Raw genomic sequence first — 17,991 nt, forward strand, 5'->3', positions numbered from 1 at the left:
GTCCTTTGATTTGAACGCACTACTTCTCAACTTGTTCCAGCAACTAATTGATTGTAAATGTACACCAATTATGACACAAGTGCTAATCTTAATTGATTTAGTGTATTATGTCATTTCTATAGATAGATGATTAATTCTGCATATACTTTTGTGTCTGTGTGTGTGTGTCTCTCTCTCTCTCTCTCTCTATATATATATATATATATATATTCTCAATTCACTGCACATCGATAAATCTAATCTTTTTGTACATTATATCTGGACACTAATTTATCATCTCTTCCCAATTTCTGATTCATAGCACCAAACCTAATTTGTCCTGAAGTCTGCACTTTTGACAATGTGTGCTTCTCTTACTATTCAAAGGTTAACCTAAAAATTCCTGACTCTGTCATCAGAGGACAAGACCCTCGGTTGGTTCATTAATCACCAGTGTTGATGCTGTATATTTAGATCATCATCACATTTCTAGCGGTTGTGAGTGCATGTGATCTTGATTGCCAGTGAAGAAACTGATTCACTGTCTTGATTTTAGAATAATTGACCCTTTCTAATAAGTTCTAGCTCACACAGCCCTGCTCATGATGATATACCAGCAAAACTCAAACTATGGCTCTCAATTGCATTTCAATGGATAGGTAGCATGATTTGGCCTATCCCAACATAATCTCAAGACCTGGGGTACGTGCCCAAGCGGGGAAGGAAAAGAAATTATCTTGGTTGTAAAATAGGGCCCCGTCACAAATGGGAAGTTTTTATTTATTTAACAACCACTTTACGCAATATACATGTAATGCAAATCTGGGGAAGAAGGCCAATTATTGGATCTAGTGCTTCCACTTAAATGTATCCTGGAATAGCTGCAAGCCAACAATGGACGCAGGGATTGGAGACAATGGATGATGAATAGGGTTTTTAGTCCATGGTATAGTTACATCAATTAGGTTTGGTATAAAAAATGCTGTTGTGGACGAGTAGTGCTATCAATTATCCATAACGACAAAGACAACGCACCAAATACTCCTTGAAAGGACAGTGGTGGTGGACGATAAAGAGAACCACTATCACCTTAAAATATTCCAGTATTCTGCGTCTTTTCCTTAAAGCAGTTTTAGGACATGTAGCTCCCCTAAACTACGTTAAATCTGTTCTGTTTAATCCTTAACATTGATTTTGTAAACATTCTTCTTCTCATGTCATCGTTGCAACAGTTTTTTCGATACTCCGATTGAAGCACCGGTTGCTTCACCTGTTACACTTGACTTTCATAAGAATACTGACACTGTGCATTCTTTTTTTTCCCAGTCGCTCGAAGCACAATATTTTCACATAGTAGACGGGAAATTTATTTACGCAAGTAAAGGACCATCTAAATAAAAAAGAGGAAGAAGAAAATGAGAAGGCATTTGTATGGCAGCATGCTCGTAGAACCAAAAATTAGGCTAGTGTAGTTTTATCTGAATGGGTTGAAAATTATACACAGGAGACAACAAACCACTCAAATATGAAGCCAGTAATAGGTCGCACTTTCTATGCAGCTCACACATACATAATTTTGGTTCAGAACAACAGCTAGCCTGGCTGGCATGATGATGTTGGAACCTGCAGCTGAGAGCTTTCATGGCGCAAACTGGTCTCCCTACTGTATATGGCCATTGCACCCTGACAAGCAGTAAACAATTCTTAGTAATGTGGGTGGCTGTGTGTGCGTGTGCGCGTGCGCGTGCCCGTGCGAGAGAGAGAATTTGCATCTAGTTCTTGTTTCCTTACTTCACCCTGATTCATGGAACCCTTGCTTACGTAAATGTTAAACCATTGCCCTTCTACCGCACAATGATATACAATGAATAGCCTTTTAATGTGCCACCAAAAGTTCGATACCACATTTTCCCAATAAAAGTTAATATCGAAGAGAGTCATCTTAATTGCATCAACGAACCAAATGCAATTTGCCATAAAATGGCATACAAAGTGATTTGAAGTTCCATACAACGCCTGATTTTAGCTAGTCTTTTCTTGTCAAGTCAATCAATCCTTCCAGAAGCTTTTCATTTTTTAAACACTTGTGCCATAAAAAAGTTAATCTTTTAGTCCTTCCATAAAATATTTTTTATGCTATTACCAGCGGATGATGCCTAATTTCAATTTTTGATCTTCATTTCATATATCAAAGGCGTTCAGCTATGTTTCTTATTCTCCAACTAATCCTCCATTCCCCTGCCTACTAACTGTTTTCTCCTATTCAGTTTTCTGTTGACCATGACTTACAATGCACAACTATTACCAGGAGTAAGGATCTACTAAAAGCAGGGGAGATGATGGAATCATATTATCCATGAATGAGATCTTGGGAAACTACACATACCTGGAAAATTGTCCCAAGCTTTTTCATAGCACTTGCACGCAACTTGAGAACATCCTTAGAAACACTAGGGTCTCGAAGCACCTGAAATCAACAGAACAGTAGCACACGGTTCATTTCAGAGACAAACTTAATACACTCGCATTCCAAATCGTAATGGACATAAATTGAACTCAAGTTACCAATATAAGGATGACAATTTCTAATGTATATTTTGGACCAATAGAGACATAAGAGCAGGATAGGATGAGAATAGCAACCCCAAGCCAGATATTACAACTAATCTGAAGCCATTCATTATCAATGAACTACACTGCATTACACTTCATTGGAATAAATTGCAAGATGACATACAGATTTACAATATGAAATGTGAACCTTGGCCAAATGGCCCAGAAGTGCTCTGCCAAATAATAGAAGGCTGGAACTTACAGCTTGACACACACGAGATAAAGTCATCTCAATATCTACCACATTTAGCTGCCAAAGGGAGTTAACCATTTCCTCCTTCTTCTCTTCATATGCTTTCATTACACTCTCTTCAGAAAGTTCTCCTTGGTTTGACTTCTTCAATTCCTCCTGCAGCAGAAGTAAATTCATGGCACCTAGAATCAGAAATAAAACTTGTCAGGACTGTCTCAAAGTTATCAAACAGTGTATTCTAAATGATGCTCAGAGCCATTACCTGAAGCTGCAATTACTTGCGATTTTATTCTATGTCCTTTATCTCTCACCCACTCTGCTAAAAATGGAACCTTCATATACCGCTTGTCCTTCCCAATTTCTCTTGCAGCCTGCCTGGTGTAGATATAACCGATTGTATGCAGCATAGGCTCACCGAAAGCTGAAAATTATTCAATTTGTGGCCATTAACAGTTTACAAAAGATTGGAGCATTCTAAAATCCCACTGGACAGCAGCAGACATGTCTAGTTCAATGCACATGATGCGACACCATTTAGTCAACCCCTCAAACAGATAACAATAAGAAAGATGACTGTTGTTCTTGCTGAAAAAACACCAATCTTCATAAAGAGAATATAGTTGCAATGTAATAGGTCTTTGCTAGGCCAGCAACTCTTAGAACCTAAAGTCCTAACCTCAGATACTTCTAGGGCAACTTGGTCCTTCCAAACATCCTCAAAGCACTGTAAGACTAGCCTAGTAACTTATTAGAACCTCTAGCTTAAAATGGTTAAAACCATGTTGAAAAAAGTACAATACTTAAGATCTTATTAGCCACTCAGATCCTATCCAGACATCAAATGTGAGACAAATAGTTGGTGCATGACAAAAGCGCAAATCAATCCCCAAAAAATATATACTTTTATTAATTTTTTTTTTAAAGAGGATCAACAGTGGCCCCTCACTCACCGTCGTGATAACTCGAAGCCATGACCTCTCGGTTACAAGTGAAGCATTTTACCAACTAGGCCATGCTTCGTTGTCAAAAAAAAATACTTAAGTTAACCAGACACTATGGCAGTGAGATGTCATTAATTTACAAAGGCATTAATCAATTCAACAAGTACAGCTTCTGAAGATCAAATGAGGCATTATAACTGTAAACAGTCAAAAATGCCAGCGATGCCTAAACACAAGTGCCATGAGCAAATTCAACCCAAAAGGAAGATAGGTTCAACAATTTGACCTTGTGCAAAATCTACATCACACCTAAATTCATAGTTCCTTGAGTGCCCAAAGTTCTACATTTGGACTAGGACATGTAATTCAGAGGGCTATAATTCAACTGCTTTCAGTTCTTCTTAAGGCTACATGATGCTGAACTGCAGAGAAACGTAACAAGTTACAATGTTCCATTACTGTAAATTATCTCATATACAGCATGCGTCAGGCTGTGAACCTGAAAAAGAAATTTGACAAACAAAATGACAAATCTAAAAGAAATGAAAACACATGTCAACACATGACACTGATACACATTCACGCTTAATTCAATTCAAAAACATTGAACTCCTGAAGGAACAGAACATAATCTCTAGTAATAACAGGGTCAGACTTTGCAGAAGATCATAACAGAAAACTTCTCCTATTTTTCAACAAATGGAAACATCAAGGGAACCATTAGGAGACAATAACAAAGTGCTCAGTTTGTTTATGGTGAAATGAACCTCATTAAAAATAGTTAAACATGACCTGGGTTGTGCAACAGAATTTGTCCAATTTCAGTACACGTGTATAATTCTTGAAGCATCTTAAATAGAATAGATGGATTTGTTCACAAGATCATTAGTCACTACGTAGATTTCATGCTTACACATTTAGACTTGGATAGGACAGTTACTAACCAAATTCACATTTCTCATCTAGCTGTCAAGAGTCAATGTACTTGATTGCGTTACAGTACAACAGAAAGCTGAGTTCTAAAGTGATTAAAAGTTCCTCATGCATAGCAAAATGTTCATATCAACACCTGAAAGTCATACCAGCATGAGAAAGACGACGAGCTTCTGCTTTTGCCCATTCCACAAACTCATTGGTTCGACCTTCAACAAAGGGTTGCAGACGATCTTTCAAATTTCCTATGAGCTTCTCTTCTCTTTCCTTTTGTAATGCCTGGGCATGAGCACTTAAATTGCAGTAAAACACTTGTAATACACTGAGATTTCGTACAATCCCAAGAAGGAATAGAAGTATAAGAACACAGTCAGCATCTTGACAATTGCAATTACCTTTAACTTTTCCTGAATTTTCTGAGTGCGCACATCAGGATTTTCTGAGTTATCATCAATTTCAACCCCTGCCAAAGAAGCCAATCGGAGTTGCCCCACATAATCTTCAAAGAAGTCACTCCCAAATTGCATGCCAAACACAGTTGCAGGGTCCACCAAGGTGTCTCTAAGCAAATGGAAACAGATGACAAAGGCTAAGAAACCTTTCTAATTTGTTACAGAAGAAAGTAAATGACAATAATGGCCTTTTCAATGAAAATATCTACAGAAGATAAATTCACAAAACTTTATGCCATCATATGCATTTAACAAGTTTCAATATGCCTCAGAAAAGTGCAAGCACATACTGCGCTACTCCATCTTTTCCATATTTGTCGTACGTTTCACGCTTTGCTGGGTCACTCAATACCTGATATGCCTCTCCAAGTACCTTCAAAGATGATTTCAACAAATTAGTTCCCAGTGGCAAATTAGTCTCAAATTTGATTAAGCTTTTACTGTTCAAACAATGAAACAATATTAAAGAGTAAATGTTCAAGGAAATAGTTATTCACCCAAACAAGACTTTCGATTGCTAAAAATAATAGCAGCATTGTGGTCAACAAGCATTTTGGAAGGGTTCTGGCTTATCTAATTAGACTGAATTCTCAAATCATATAGATAGAACTATTTACCTGGAAATTATGAGCAGCCTTGGGGTCGTTGGGATTTTTGTCTGGGTGCACTACCCTTGCCTGAAACAGGTAAAAAAAATCGGACAATGAGTAAGTTGTCAACAGCCATAGGAGTATTCTCTACTGTCAAGTTTGGCATGGAACAAAAACATAGCAACATTTCCAGAATGAATATAGCTTAAATCAAAACTTGATTTTTTTCTGTAGTGGTAATTATAGCATATTATCTTAATAGTATTACTAATTACTCATGAAAAGCTCACATTACCATAAAGGTCTCACCTTTAGGTAGTATGCTTTCTTAATCTCAGAAGGGGATGCATCTATACTGACACCCAAGATATCATAGTACTCAGTTTCCTTCACCATAGCTCAGAAAGAAGCTCTTATTACCTTCTCAATTACTCAACTGAGAAAAGAAAAGAAAACCCAATTACACAACAAATCAAGCACAAATGAAACAACAGTTTCCATGGCTTGCAACACTGGCATATTGGTTAGGCCTAGGGTTATTTGGTTGTACAAAAAGACGTACTGAAATTGCTGAAGGCCGCCCTAAAAAATATATGTATATAACAGGTATCCAAGAGATAAAAAGACGTAAAGCAGAATATTTCCCACATGACTAGTAAATAAAGAGCATAAACTTAGCTCTGATGAAATCAGAAAGAGATCAGAGCTGAATCATACATGCAAGAAACAAAATAGAGAACGATTAGACACGTAACTAAAATGATGAAACTCAGAATTAACAAAATAATAAAATACGCCAATTTCGAAATGGACAGCAAAACTAACCAGACAAAAACAGGAACGGACCCCAGATGCAATTTTGCAATGTAAATTGCGTATCAGTTAAGACAACTAGCTCAAATATAAAATATAGCTGTGAAGAATGATGAGAAATTGAAGCTTAGAGATTCGACAAACAATTACAGTGATAGATAGAAGGGGAGATGGTGACAGCCTTACTTGGTTGTTTGTAATGATTGATTCCCACTACTGTCTCCCGGACGTTTGCTGAATGAAAAAATAAAACGAGAAAGAAGAAAAACAACAATATATGGTCTTAATTTGCTCTGGACACAAATATACCTCGCCTGTGATTTTTCCCAGTAGCAGTTCTATAATTGGGTCCTGGGATCCTACAAGGGAGAGACAAGAAGTTTTCTCATGAACACGGGCACGTCCTCCATAAAATTCTCGAATCTCGATATTATACATGTAGTTATAGATATTAATTATTAGATATCGTGCAACTCTGACAGCAGCAGTACGTGTTTCTTAACCGCGTAGCGGGCACCCAATAACGGATATCCAAGGGGTGAAAATGCTACAGAGTGATGGACCGTCTCTAGAAGATGCCTTAGGCCCCGGAACAAATACGGCTGGTTAGTTGGTGCCAATGTATCATGTTCAAATTGGAAATGAAAGTTCATTTTGTGGAATTGTTCTTTCTTTTTTTTTTTTGATAAAGATTTGTTTGTATTAGACTTAAATGGTAATTTCAAAAGATTCTATTAGAGTAAGAGTTTTATTCTTATTATTATCTCCTATCAACTTTTTCTTTTTTATCTCGCTCTCTTGATATCAGTTAGAACGCATTTAGTAAGCGAGTTTCATACTAAGCTAGTCATTTGTGATAATTATAATTTGGTTAAAATTAATCGAAATGAGTTAATGGGTATGACAAGCCCATTCTATGGATTTTGTGACCAACTACTTTTAGTAGGGAATTAAATTGTATCTACCTATCGATATTTTAATTAAAAATAAAAAAGATAAAGAAATACTCGAAGAAATTAAGAAAGTGGGGAAAATATAGAAGAGAAAGGATTACAATAAAAAGGGAAAAATATATAAAACCTATACTTAAATTTTAGGTACCAAACATTCTATATGTTTCAAGAAAAACCAAATACCATTAACTAGTTAATTATAATTATAGTGACCTTGATGAACATTTATCAAAAGGCTCCAGATCAGTTATTGAATGCGACAGTCTAACCCTAATAAATGTTTAGAATAACCATTCCACTAGGTGGTAATAATCAGATGCAAAAAAATAAAAAAAAAATAAAAAAGTGAAAGCCCTCGACAGCAGAAATATATGACAAAGGAGTTTGATGTCATTTGACATGGAATTCCTACGTACCAGAATACATCACTATCTACTATTTGCATTTCCAATTATGTTGAAAATGGGTAAGAATTTTATTCAAGTGATATGATTGTTTTTAACTGTTCTTTGTTTTTTTTTTTGTTTTGTTTGGTGTCCACAATTATTTTAGGCTTCCGATAAAGAAAGGGCAAATGAGAAATCTCTACATTCAAGACCTCTATGGAGGCATGAGTTGTGGTTGAATGATTTGAGTGATTAAATTCACCCCAATTTGACATTCATAAATACTTTCTGAGCAGTTTAATTTTTTTTTTTTCAAATGATAACAGATTTTGGGCAGTTTAATTGATAAAACACTTTTGTTATGGACGGGTTACGAGTTTGAATCATCACAGTATTGGTTGAAGTTGCTAAGCTTTTTTTTTTTTTTTTTTTTTTTTTTTTAGGGGGGCTTACATATAGATGAATAATGGTCGTTCCCGCGCGTTGAAGGCTCGGGCCTAGAAGACTTATTATTGGCCCACTTTCAAAACATCTGCAAATCATTCCCGCGCGCTGAAGGGTCAGTGCCCCCAGCCGGCCAGCCGTAAAACAAAAGCATTCCCGCCGGCAGCTGCCATCCTGAAGCTGTTAGTATACTGTCTACCGCCCTCCGAGGCTCCATTTCCAAGTACAATAACATGGAAATCGCTACTATGGCTCAAGCTCTGCAGCTCCATGCCCAAGTCCTCAAGTCTGGCTGCCAAAACCCTAATCCCAGTACTGAACAAACCCAGCAAACCCTCCACTCCCAGCAGAACCTCAGCAAGCTCTTTACCTTCTCAGCTCTCTCGCCCTCAGGTAGCTTGTCCTACGCCCGCCTTATCCTTAATTCCCTCCAAACCCCAAATTCTTATTACTATAACACCATGATTCGAGCCTATTCCGACTTAACCCACCCTGCCCAAGCCATTAGCCTATTTTTAGCAATGCAGAATCCGCCATCTCCTAGCACACCTCGACCGGATAAGTTCACTTTTCCCTTTGTCCTCAAAGCTTGCTCCAAATTATGTCAAATCCCTCTTGGAGAACAACTCCACGGACTAGTCTGGAAGTTGGGTTTTGGGCCGGATATGCATATAAGCAATGCATTGATTCATATGTATTCAGCTGGTGGTGTTCCGGACCTTGCGTTCAAGGTGTTTGATAAAATGCTCGAGAGAGATGTGGTGTCTTGGACTTCTATAATCGATGGGCTTGTGGATAATGATAAACCCGTTAAAGCTATAGCTTTGTTTGAGCACATGTTGGAAAATGACGTTGAATTTAATGAAGCAACGGTTGTTTCGGTTCTTAGAGCTTGTGCTGATACTGGTGCTCTTAGTATGGGTAGAAAAGTTCATGATTTGGTTAAGGAGAAGAAGCTTATTAGTTTGAACGGTAAGGTAAGCACGACTCTCATAGACATGTATGCGAAATGTGGGTGCATAGATGGTGCGAAGGAGGTATTTTCTGAAACAGTGAACAAAGATGTTGTTACATGGACTGCAATGATTGCTGGCCTTGCCATTCATGGGCAGTGTAAAGAGGCTACGGAATTGTTTGATAAGATGAAGGGTCTTGAGATAAAGCCAGATGAGAGGACATTGACTGCGCTTTTATCGGCTTATAGGAATGGGCATATGGTGAATGAAGGCTTGGCTTGCTTCAGAACTATGAAGAAGAAGTATAAGATCAGGCCTAAAATGCAGCATTATGGTTGTGTTATAGGCATGCTTGCTCAAGCTGGGCATTTAGAAAATGCTGAGACGTTTATGAATAAGATTCCTGTTGAACCGGATGCTGTCCTTTGGAGGAGCTTGATACGGGCCTGTCAAATTCATGGAGATGTAGAGAGGGGTGAACGTCTGATGAAGCATTTTGAACTATTGAAATTGGATTCCAATGACTCTGGAGCTTATGTTGTTCACCGGAATATCCTTGTGTCTGAGGGTAAATGGAAGGAGAATGGCAAAACAAGAGCATTGACCAATCGAAAAAAACTTCTGAAGGCCTCAGGGTATAGTAGAATGGAGATCAACGGTGAAATTTATGAATTTACCACTGGTGAACTGGGGCATCTTGAAGTGGAAGAAATTATTGGAAAAATGGGCGAAATAGCATTGAACTTGAGCTGTGAAGGTTATGATCCAAAACGCTCAGATCTGTCACTTGATGATGAGGAGAAAGCCTTTGAACTATTTCACCACAGCGAGAAACTTGCGGTTTCATTTGGCATGATTAAAACCAGCCCAGGAACCTCCATAAGAATTGTAAAAAATTTCCGCCCTTGTGAGGATTGCCATTCTTTCATGAAAATACTGTCAAAGATTTATCAAAGAGATATATTTCTTAGGGATCATGTACGATTCCACCATTTCAGGAATGGAGAATGTTCTTGTGGGAACTTTTGGTAATAACAGTGCCTGTGGGCAAAGGTTTGCTCATGGAGAGTGATGTTCTCCGGATGAAGCGTCATGAGGATTATGCATGTTTAAAGTCATTGGTCTATAAATCAATGGTTTAACTGGTGCAGTTCTACATCAATCGAGCTATTGTGCTCTCTAGGCATAATCCACAGCAGTATGCTGATGCTTGGTCGAAACTCTCTAGGTTCTGGAAACAGGTGACGGTATTACCTAAGCATAGTCTTCTTCAACGGAAAGTTGCTCTGCTGCATCGGTCAGTTATATAGCTATTTAGGAAGCAGAAACCTGCTAAGATAGTCCTTGCCATCGAATGTTGTTTTGCACCATTACGGATTTGTGTTTGTAGAAAAAGAAAACCATCATTTTTTTCTTTATTCCATTGACCATCTGGAGTCTTGATATCTAGCCAAAACGCAGAAAGAGTATAATGTATTATGTTCTTGGTTACCTAGAGATTATAACACCAGACCAGAAAGAAAGAGAGCAGAGTTTGCTTCTTCCGGCCAAGTTATCATTTATGATGGCCAAATGATCGACGGTTGAAGATATTTTTCATCCTTTGCGCATGCCAATTTGATTTTTGACCAAACAATCTCCAGCGTTTCAAATCAAGCAGCAATAGTATCGATTTAAAATGATCCCATCTGATTACCAGATTTGCTGATTCGAGGTAAGTTCGTGCAGGTTTAGATAGAATACCAGTTTTACTTTGTGGCTCACGCAGTAATATCTTGATAGCATGACTCCCAGCCAGAACCCCTGGAGTTAGTAGCAAAATAATATATTTGGGGAAAGTCCATGTGTGTTTGGATAGAGTATTATTTGCGTGCGGAAAAAAAAACCAGTTCCACTATACAGCATGGATGAAAGGTCTCCATTTTTTGTCCAATCTTTGCTTTAAAGAAGTTAAAAAAACTAGTGGAGTACATTACTCCACTAATCAATTAGCAAATGAACCTAAGGCTCTCTTCATTGACCCAGTGGTGATTAACAATTAGGGGAGTGGGTTCCCCAGTGTCATTAGTCAAATTTTCCAAGCCAAGACTCCTTAAACAAATCGCTAAACAAACAAAGCAAACTGTTACTGTCCACTTTCTGTTGCTTTTCAGTGAATTATTCAAGAGCATGGCTGGCCATATGCTTTCACAATCTCATTTCATAATTAGTCGTACCAACTTTTTTTTTAATATACAATTAACACAGGACAATTCGTGACATCATCCGCCCACCTTTAAGATTTTTATAAAATTCATTCTTGCACTAGTGGTAGAAGATAGCCATCTTTCCTTATTTCAGCAACGGCTTTTTAGCAATTGTTCTTTTCTTTTTTTCCTAAACAAATTAGTGGCAGGAGAAATTCTTCTTTGCTGGCAACCATCTCAGCATAAAATACAGGCCACTCTGTCTGTCTACATGCCGAGATAGAGTAGTTTTCAATTGGTTCAAAGCAAAATGAATTTCATCACATGTTTGGGAATTTTAGTCACTGTCGCCTTTTGCCTTTTTTTTTTTTTTTTTTTCCCCCAAGTCAAGAGTCGACACCCTGCTTAAGAATTTGCATTTGTCTTGAGTTCCTTCCAGTTCCATTTTTACGCTACTATTATATAGTCTCGTTAAAGTGCATTATTAGGTAAAGAAGTCCAAAACGATGATGCTCGTGGCTTGGAACCTTCCAATCCATCATATTCGCTTATATCATGGCATCACCGTTTTATTACTAATATAAAAAGATAGATAAATTATTGTAGGAATTTGTACGTATTAATTGTGAGAATATATGGTGGATCAATAGAGGGAAAAGATCCCATGCTCAAAGCTCAGATTTTGTTTGCTTGGCATTTGAAGAGAATAAATAATACTTTGCGTTAATCTTCTAGTTACTTTTTCCTCAACTCAACTGAAAGATGTCATATTCCCATGCATGGAATGAAATTAATAGCAGCCATGCCCACTTATGATGCTTATTCCTTGTCTCGCCACCATTTACCTCTTTTCTTCTTCTTCTTCTTCTGCGTACTACTACAAGATATTATACATTCAAATGGCTGTAAAGCGCAATTGCTTGTTAAATGGCTTTTTGCAAAGGAGCTGCTGTCATCTTTTTCTTTAATTGCCACTTGTTTTCGAATTTCTCTTCGGAAATTCCTTACATATTCATCATCCCATCTATATATATATATATATATATATATATATATATATATATATATATATATATATATATATATATATATATATATATATGTATGTATATATTCTACCGTATTTTCTTCTAGCTAGATCATAGATGTCAATTTAGGCACCAAAACCAGTGGCACAGGATACTGTGTAATTAACTGCATGCATACTCTATTAACCTTGACTGGTCGAGAGGACATCTTGGTGGTGACTTTCTTTCATCAGAGAAGGAGGCTAGCTACTTTTCATCATCACTGACCATCTTATTAAATACCGAAAAAATTAAACGAGTTTATGGAAAAAGTTGATGGCAAATGAGCTTACGGAACTGTGATTTCAAGGGTTAGAGTGCGACAAGATGATGACTTCCATTTGTCTGGTTGCAGGAATTTGTTTCCACACGGATGGATGATGGATGAAAATTGTGGCAAAGGCATCAATATAAGACAAGTGGGTTGATGGCATTTCACTGTGCTAACTTTAATTATTTCTACACGGATGGATGGATTGTTGTTTTCTTTACTGGAGATGGAGCTACAAAAGTTGTTGGAATCTAAAGGATTACCGCCCCTCCTGTTTCTCTGCCAAATCAACTTGCACCCCATCTCCTCCTTGGCCACTTTCTTGTTTCTTCACATGAGAGCAGGAGCTTCTTTTTTCCTTTTGTGATTTGGCAAATCTACTTGTACTTTTGATGATCTTTTGCATCTTATTGAAGGATTGATTTCACCGTAACACCTTCGGTGAGAGTTAATTATCACCATCATTCATGCGTGATTTTCAAGAATCTGTATAGTACTCTCAAACGAACAACAATATTAACACTTGAGCAACTTCCATGTTTTTCCCTCTCTTCTACTACTTGGAAAAGCAACACTACTACTGTACTAGTGTGAATACCCGTGTTATGCACGGTACTGACATTATTGAAAAAATGAAAATAAAAGGGTGAATTAAAAAAGGTTAAAAAATTATACCAACACAATTAAAATATAATATCTGTCTAACAATAGTTTGAAATATGATAGAATGTGTATATTATTTAAAAATATGATAGAATATGTATTTCTTTCTTTCAGAAAAATTTTCGGGTTAAAATAATACACTACTAATGTGGTACTTGATCTGGGATTATTTTATTCTACGTCGTACACGAGAATAATTAAATTTCCCAAAACAGCCAATCAATCACGTCCCCTCCACCAAAACCCTCCTGTGAATAAACTTCAGCTAAAAGCTAACAAGAGATCTATATGTATCCAGATTTGAGCGTCCCACTCTATTATATTTAATCGTGAATACACCTTGCATCTGTGCTTGTACTGCTAATATTAATAATAATTAATGAGTGTGTTTGGACAGGAGATTATTTAAAATAATTTTTTTGCTATAAAATATTTTTGTGTAGATAATTTGTTATTCGAACACGTTCATTGTTCCCTGCACGTGCAACTAGCAGCGAATTTGTGCTCGCTGCTTACCCCGTTCCAAATTTGACCATCTGCGATTTGTGGGTATACGTCGTTTCATTTTGGCCGCTCGTTTCTTTGCTCCGTTGGTAATTCATCGGGTTGCCAAGTGTGAAGTACCTACATCAATAGTTACATTTCTTTGGATTGCCTCATTTTTCAAAAAAAAAAAAAATTTACGCTTTTCGTGAACGTATTATTACTCAACTATTTCTTTATTTCACGTATATCAAATAGCTATGGTACATTTTTTTTAACATGAATTTCAAAAAATAGTAATCCAAACGAGCTCTCAGAAAGTTGCACTCCATCCCTATTCGTGTTTTTCTTGGATGAAGATTAAGAAGAAACTTTTGCCGCTGCGTCATCATTACATTCTAAGAGATCTTTTGGAATGCTATTTTTAAAAGTTCTTGTAAAAAAATATATATATATAATGTAGTAATTTGATATATGGAAGGTCAAAAATTGATTGAGAAATGTATTTACAAAAAACGCAAAAGTTTTACCGGAAAAAATCACAATCCAAAAAGATTCTTGATGTTATGGTTCAAATACCCCCCAATAATACAGAAGTTGGTGCAAGTACATTGAATTTGCGTTCAAGATACTTTCTCCAAATTTCTGAAAATTGTCAAGCACGTTTCTCTTTCCTGGTCGGAAAAATCTTCTTCCCTTTGGTAAAAAATAGGATAAGTCTCTCATATATGTCCAACAATCGACATGAAACGGCTGCTGACCAAGAGAATTCCGCGAGATTTCAGAACTTCGTGGCCCCAAGGCGGACAAGATCATCAAATTGAAGCCATCTTTTCTAACTCCACTTGATTCGAGACTCCGAGGATCAACACCATAATAAATCAAGCAGCCTCATAAGATTGGTGGATTGTCATTGTCCAACCATTCAAGGAAATAAATCTACTCCTGATATTTGCCACTCAAACCCATAATGTCTCACTCGGCAGTGCCGTTTCCCAGTTCATCTCTATTCTCAGTACCAGTAAAATGAATGACTCCGCCATCATTCGAGTGCCGCTTCCAATTGCCAGAAGCGGCTTCCGTTTTGTATATTTTCTAACAATAATCAGTTTACTTGCTACACAAAGGTGAATTGGTAGGCAAGAGGTTGTGTTTAAGAACTCATCAATTATATTGGACTGACAAAAATATTATTGTGAATAAAACACACAAATAAAAGTTGGACAAAACAAAACTAGATTGGAAGGGAAAAGCATCACTAGTTTACAGACAAGAGAGAGTAATTGCTAATTACACTGGACAAGGTTCCTGAGCCACACCTGAAAAGATATAACTATAACCATAACCAAATCCCTCTATGCTTTATTCCTAGTAATTGCTGATAGTTGGAAGTCTAATTAAGACTGGATCCATATTAATTTAATCCCCTCTAGACGCCAAAAAAAAGTCTTTCAATTGGGAGGTCAGCCAGTGCACGCTCAGTAGTGGAGCATGTTTGCTGAGGGCATAAGAGGCTGCTGCTGGTTCAGATAGAGATGATTCCAAGAATTGTTCAAGAATCCATCCGCAGATTCACCAAATCCATAAGAACCCTCAGCAGCCAAACCACCAGTACAGACATTCAAGAATTCAATGATCTCGTTGAGGGACTGCAATCTGTGGCTGAGCTCAGCCACCTGAGCCCTGAGGACAGAATTTTCAGCCTCAACATTCAGATACTGCTGGGTGGTTACGTTCATGCTCGTGATGATTTGGTTATTTTCCTTTCTGAGCTCAGCAACTTGGGCCATCAGGTCATCTATATGCTTCTGTTTCCTCATTCGCGACCGCCTTGCTGATTCGCGATTCGAGATCATTCTCTTTCTTTTTCTCTGATCCATCAAGTGCTGAAGATCTTCCTCAGAACCTGAGTTCTGAAACCCAGATGACCCTGAAGATGTCCCACTGCCACTAGAGGAAGCCATGCATGTAATTTTTTCCACAAAATTCTTCTTCCTTTTTTTTTTTTTTAAATTATACAAAAGCTCGATCGATTAGCAGATTATTAATGAGGGATAACTAAAATCTAGCAGGACCCAGATAGCTATTGTTCACCAGAAAACACACCCAGATATTTATATAGTTATATTTAAAGAAGAAAAAGAAATATTGATATAGATGTATAACTCTAGCGATTGGGAAAAGAAGACAAAAATCATGAAATGTAGTAGAACCAGTAGAGGAAGACAACTGAGAAGGATTGAACTAAATGGGTCCTGCGCCTGTATGTGGAATTTATCATACACCCGGAAAGGAAGAGTTCACTGAGAATTGCAGACATGAATTTCAAAGATCAAGAACAAAAGATTGAGCATTAAGCTTGTTTTGAAGAAAAAACAGGGGGATGATGCTAGAGAACAACGGTGAAGCTGGCCGCCGCAGCTGGCAACTCAAGAAAGAAACCCACTACCCGGATAGACAAAATCTTGAAATGGGTGTCGGACTTATTGACCCAGAAATTAACCTATATGTTGAAACTAATGGGCAGAGAGAAGTGACGCTAGCTAAAGGGTGTTAAGCCAAGGAAAAGAGGAAAGGGAGGAGAAAGGGGAGGTTACAATGCGCTTGTTAAGGGGATTATATAGAATCAAGAACTGGTATACAGCTGCAGTTTTTTAAATTAAAAAAAAAAGTTTGCAAAATTAAAAATGGGAAAGAGAGAGAGAGAGAAGTGGAATAAAAAAGAAGTTTGGAATCTTACCTGTGAGAAGGAAGTGGGCGCTGGGGGAGGATGATGGGACATGTGGGGTTGGGGAGCAGAAACCTCCACACCGGTCTAGATCCAGCTGGTGAGCAATATCTGGCAAGGTTAAAAAGTTAAAATCATCACCCAGAAACTGATTTTTTTTTTTTTTTTTTTTTAATAATGGGCAGGTAGAAACTGAAATCAATTGGAAACCGTTAAAGGAGAAAAACTTGGACAAATTTTGAGACCGTGACGATGACGTTGATTTGTATGGTGGGATGGTGAGCACAGTTTCCTTTTCAAGCTAGCCAAGATCATTCCTCAATATCCTTGAGTTTTCCACGCTTATATCCACTAGAGACATCTTTTTTTTTTTAATAGTAATTAAAAATTTGAGTTGGTTCGACTTTTATTACAATTATGAATCAGGAGACATGCTCTCGAAATTATAACTCATCATTAACACAGTTCTCACAAAATTCGAATATATGACCTTTGATAAAAAATTACCCCGTTCTTATCGAGTCAACTTGTATCATTATGTCAGTAGCAAAGCGTGCAGGAAGAGAGTTGTACCATTATTGTCATTAGTAATACGTTTAGGAGAAGTAGAATTCTAATTTTAACTTGGTTGACATACTTTCTTTTGGAAAGAGGCAAATATAATAACTCAGTCAGTCTTTAATCCTCCTGTCTTTAAATGGAGGAAAACATATCAGATATCCTTAGATCCACCCAACGTGAATCTGATTCCTTATTTTTTAACCATAAAGCTCACCATTGGTTCGTTTTTAACTTTTGAAAGCCTATGAGTACATAATTTGTGCTTTATTAATGATTCCTTTAGCACTAAATCATCCAACGTGTAATACCTATTGCCTTATTACATAAGACTACATAGTATGCTACTGTGATCTAAAAGCACGATAATTTTCCTAATCATTATTATCTCCTCTTACCTTTACATGCCATTTAAGTCCTATGCTTTCAACTCTGCACTACTCTTTAGCCAACAAAAAATACACTCTGCACTTCTGTGTTCCAGAGGGAGGGGCCTGGGACTTCTGCAATAACTTGTGCCAATTATATATTGTACAATGCAAGTAGTACTACAATAAAATATGGACTTTAAGATAGGAAATATGTGGCATTAACAAAGTAACGTATAAAATCACAACAAATTTTATCCTACAATCAAATCTGTGGTCAATTTTTAATCGGAAAAATGACCAATTTCTTCCCTAAATTTTTCACTAGTACTGATTTATTTCCTAAATTTTATTCTTAACCAATTTGATACGTGAACTTATTTTGCAGTTCCAATTTGGAACTTTCATGATGGC

General features: G+C 37.2%; 3 protein-coding genes across 4 annotated transcripts; 1 reads left to right on the top strand and 2 right to left on the bottom strand.

Moving 5' to 3' along the window:
- Window positions 1-1,425: 1,425 nt before the first annotated feature.
- Window positions 1,426-7,014, bottom strand: LOC113731259 (chaperone protein dnaJ 10). 2 transcript variants are annotated; one of them, XM_027256416.2, is made up of 10 exons: window positions 6,701-7,014; window positions 6,011-6,137; window positions 5,729-5,788; window positions 5,402-5,484; window positions 5,055-5,220; window positions 4,809-4,938; window positions 3,048-3,206; window positions 2,795-2,967; window positions 2,366-2,446; window positions 1,426-1,662 (listed from the first exon to the last, which is right to left on the bottom strand). In XM_027256416.2, the coding sequence occupies exons 2-10, from the start codon at window positions 6,095-6,097 to the stop codon at window positions 1,573-1,575; spliced, it is 1,029 nt and encodes a 342-aa protein (XP_027112217.1). In that variant the 5' UTR covers window positions 6,098-6,137; window positions 6,701-7,014; the 3' UTR covers window positions 1,426-1,572. The 2 variants fall into 2 exon arrangements, with proteins under 2 accessions (XP_027112217.1, XP_027112218.1); XM_027256417.2 differs by lacking the exon at window positions 6,701-7,014 and adding an exon at window positions 6,527-6,550.
- A 1,254-nt stretch (window positions 7,015-8,268) lies between these two features.
- Window positions 8,269-10,804, top strand: LOC113731260 (pentatricopeptide repeat-containing protein At4g21065-like). Its single transcript, XM_027256419.2, has one exon. The coding sequence runs from the start codon at window positions 8,531-8,533 to the stop codon at window positions 10,283-10,285; it is 1,755 nt and encodes a 584-aa protein (XP_027112220.1). The 5' UTR covers window positions 8,269-8,530; the 3' UTR covers window positions 10,286-10,804.
- Window positions 10,805-15,142: 4,338 nt separating this feature from the next.
- LOC113731261 (bZIP transcription factor 44-like) lies at window positions 15,143-16,530 on the bottom strand. The gene has a single exon (XM_027256420.2). It carries the CDS (start codon window positions 15,885-15,887, stop codon window positions 15,402-15,404), a length of 486 nt encoding a protein of 161 aa, XP_027112221.1. The 5' UTR covers window positions 15,888-16,530; the 3' UTR covers window positions 15,143-15,401.
- Window positions 16,531-17,991: the final 1,461 nt, after the last annotated feature.

Source organism: Coffea arabica, chromosome 2e (genome assembly GCF_036785885.1).
Source record: "Coffea arabica cultivar ET-39 chromosome 2e, Coffea Arabica ET-39 HiFi, whole genome shotgun sequence".
In the NCBI taxonomy this organism is placed as follows: Eukaryota; Viridiplantae; Streptophyta; class Magnoliopsida; order Gentianales; family Rubiaceae; genus Coffea; species Coffea arabica.

Bases quoted from the DNA above. Each gene is read 5' to 3' on its own strand.
- LOC113731259 (XM_027256416.2), bottom strand. From the start codon at position 6,097: ATGGTGAAGGAAACTGAGTACTATGATATCTTGGGTGTCAGTATAGAT. The intron at 5,221-5,401 runs GTATGTGCTTGC...CCATTTGCTTAG, and splicing joins GGAAAAGATGGAGTAGCGCA to AGACACCTTGGTGGACCCTG. The intron at 1,663-2,365 runs GTATGTGTAGTT...ACTGCTTGTCAG, and splicing joins AGCTTGGGACAATTTTCCAG to GGTGCAATGGCCATATACAG.
- LOC113731260 (XM_027256419.2), top strand. From the start codon at position 8,531: ATGGAAATCGCTACTATGGCTCAAGCTCTGCAGCTCCATGCCCAAGTC.
- LOC113731261 (XM_027256420.2), bottom strand. From the start codon at position 15,887: ATGGCTTCCTCTAGTGGCAGTGGGACATCTTCAGGGTCATCTGGGTTT.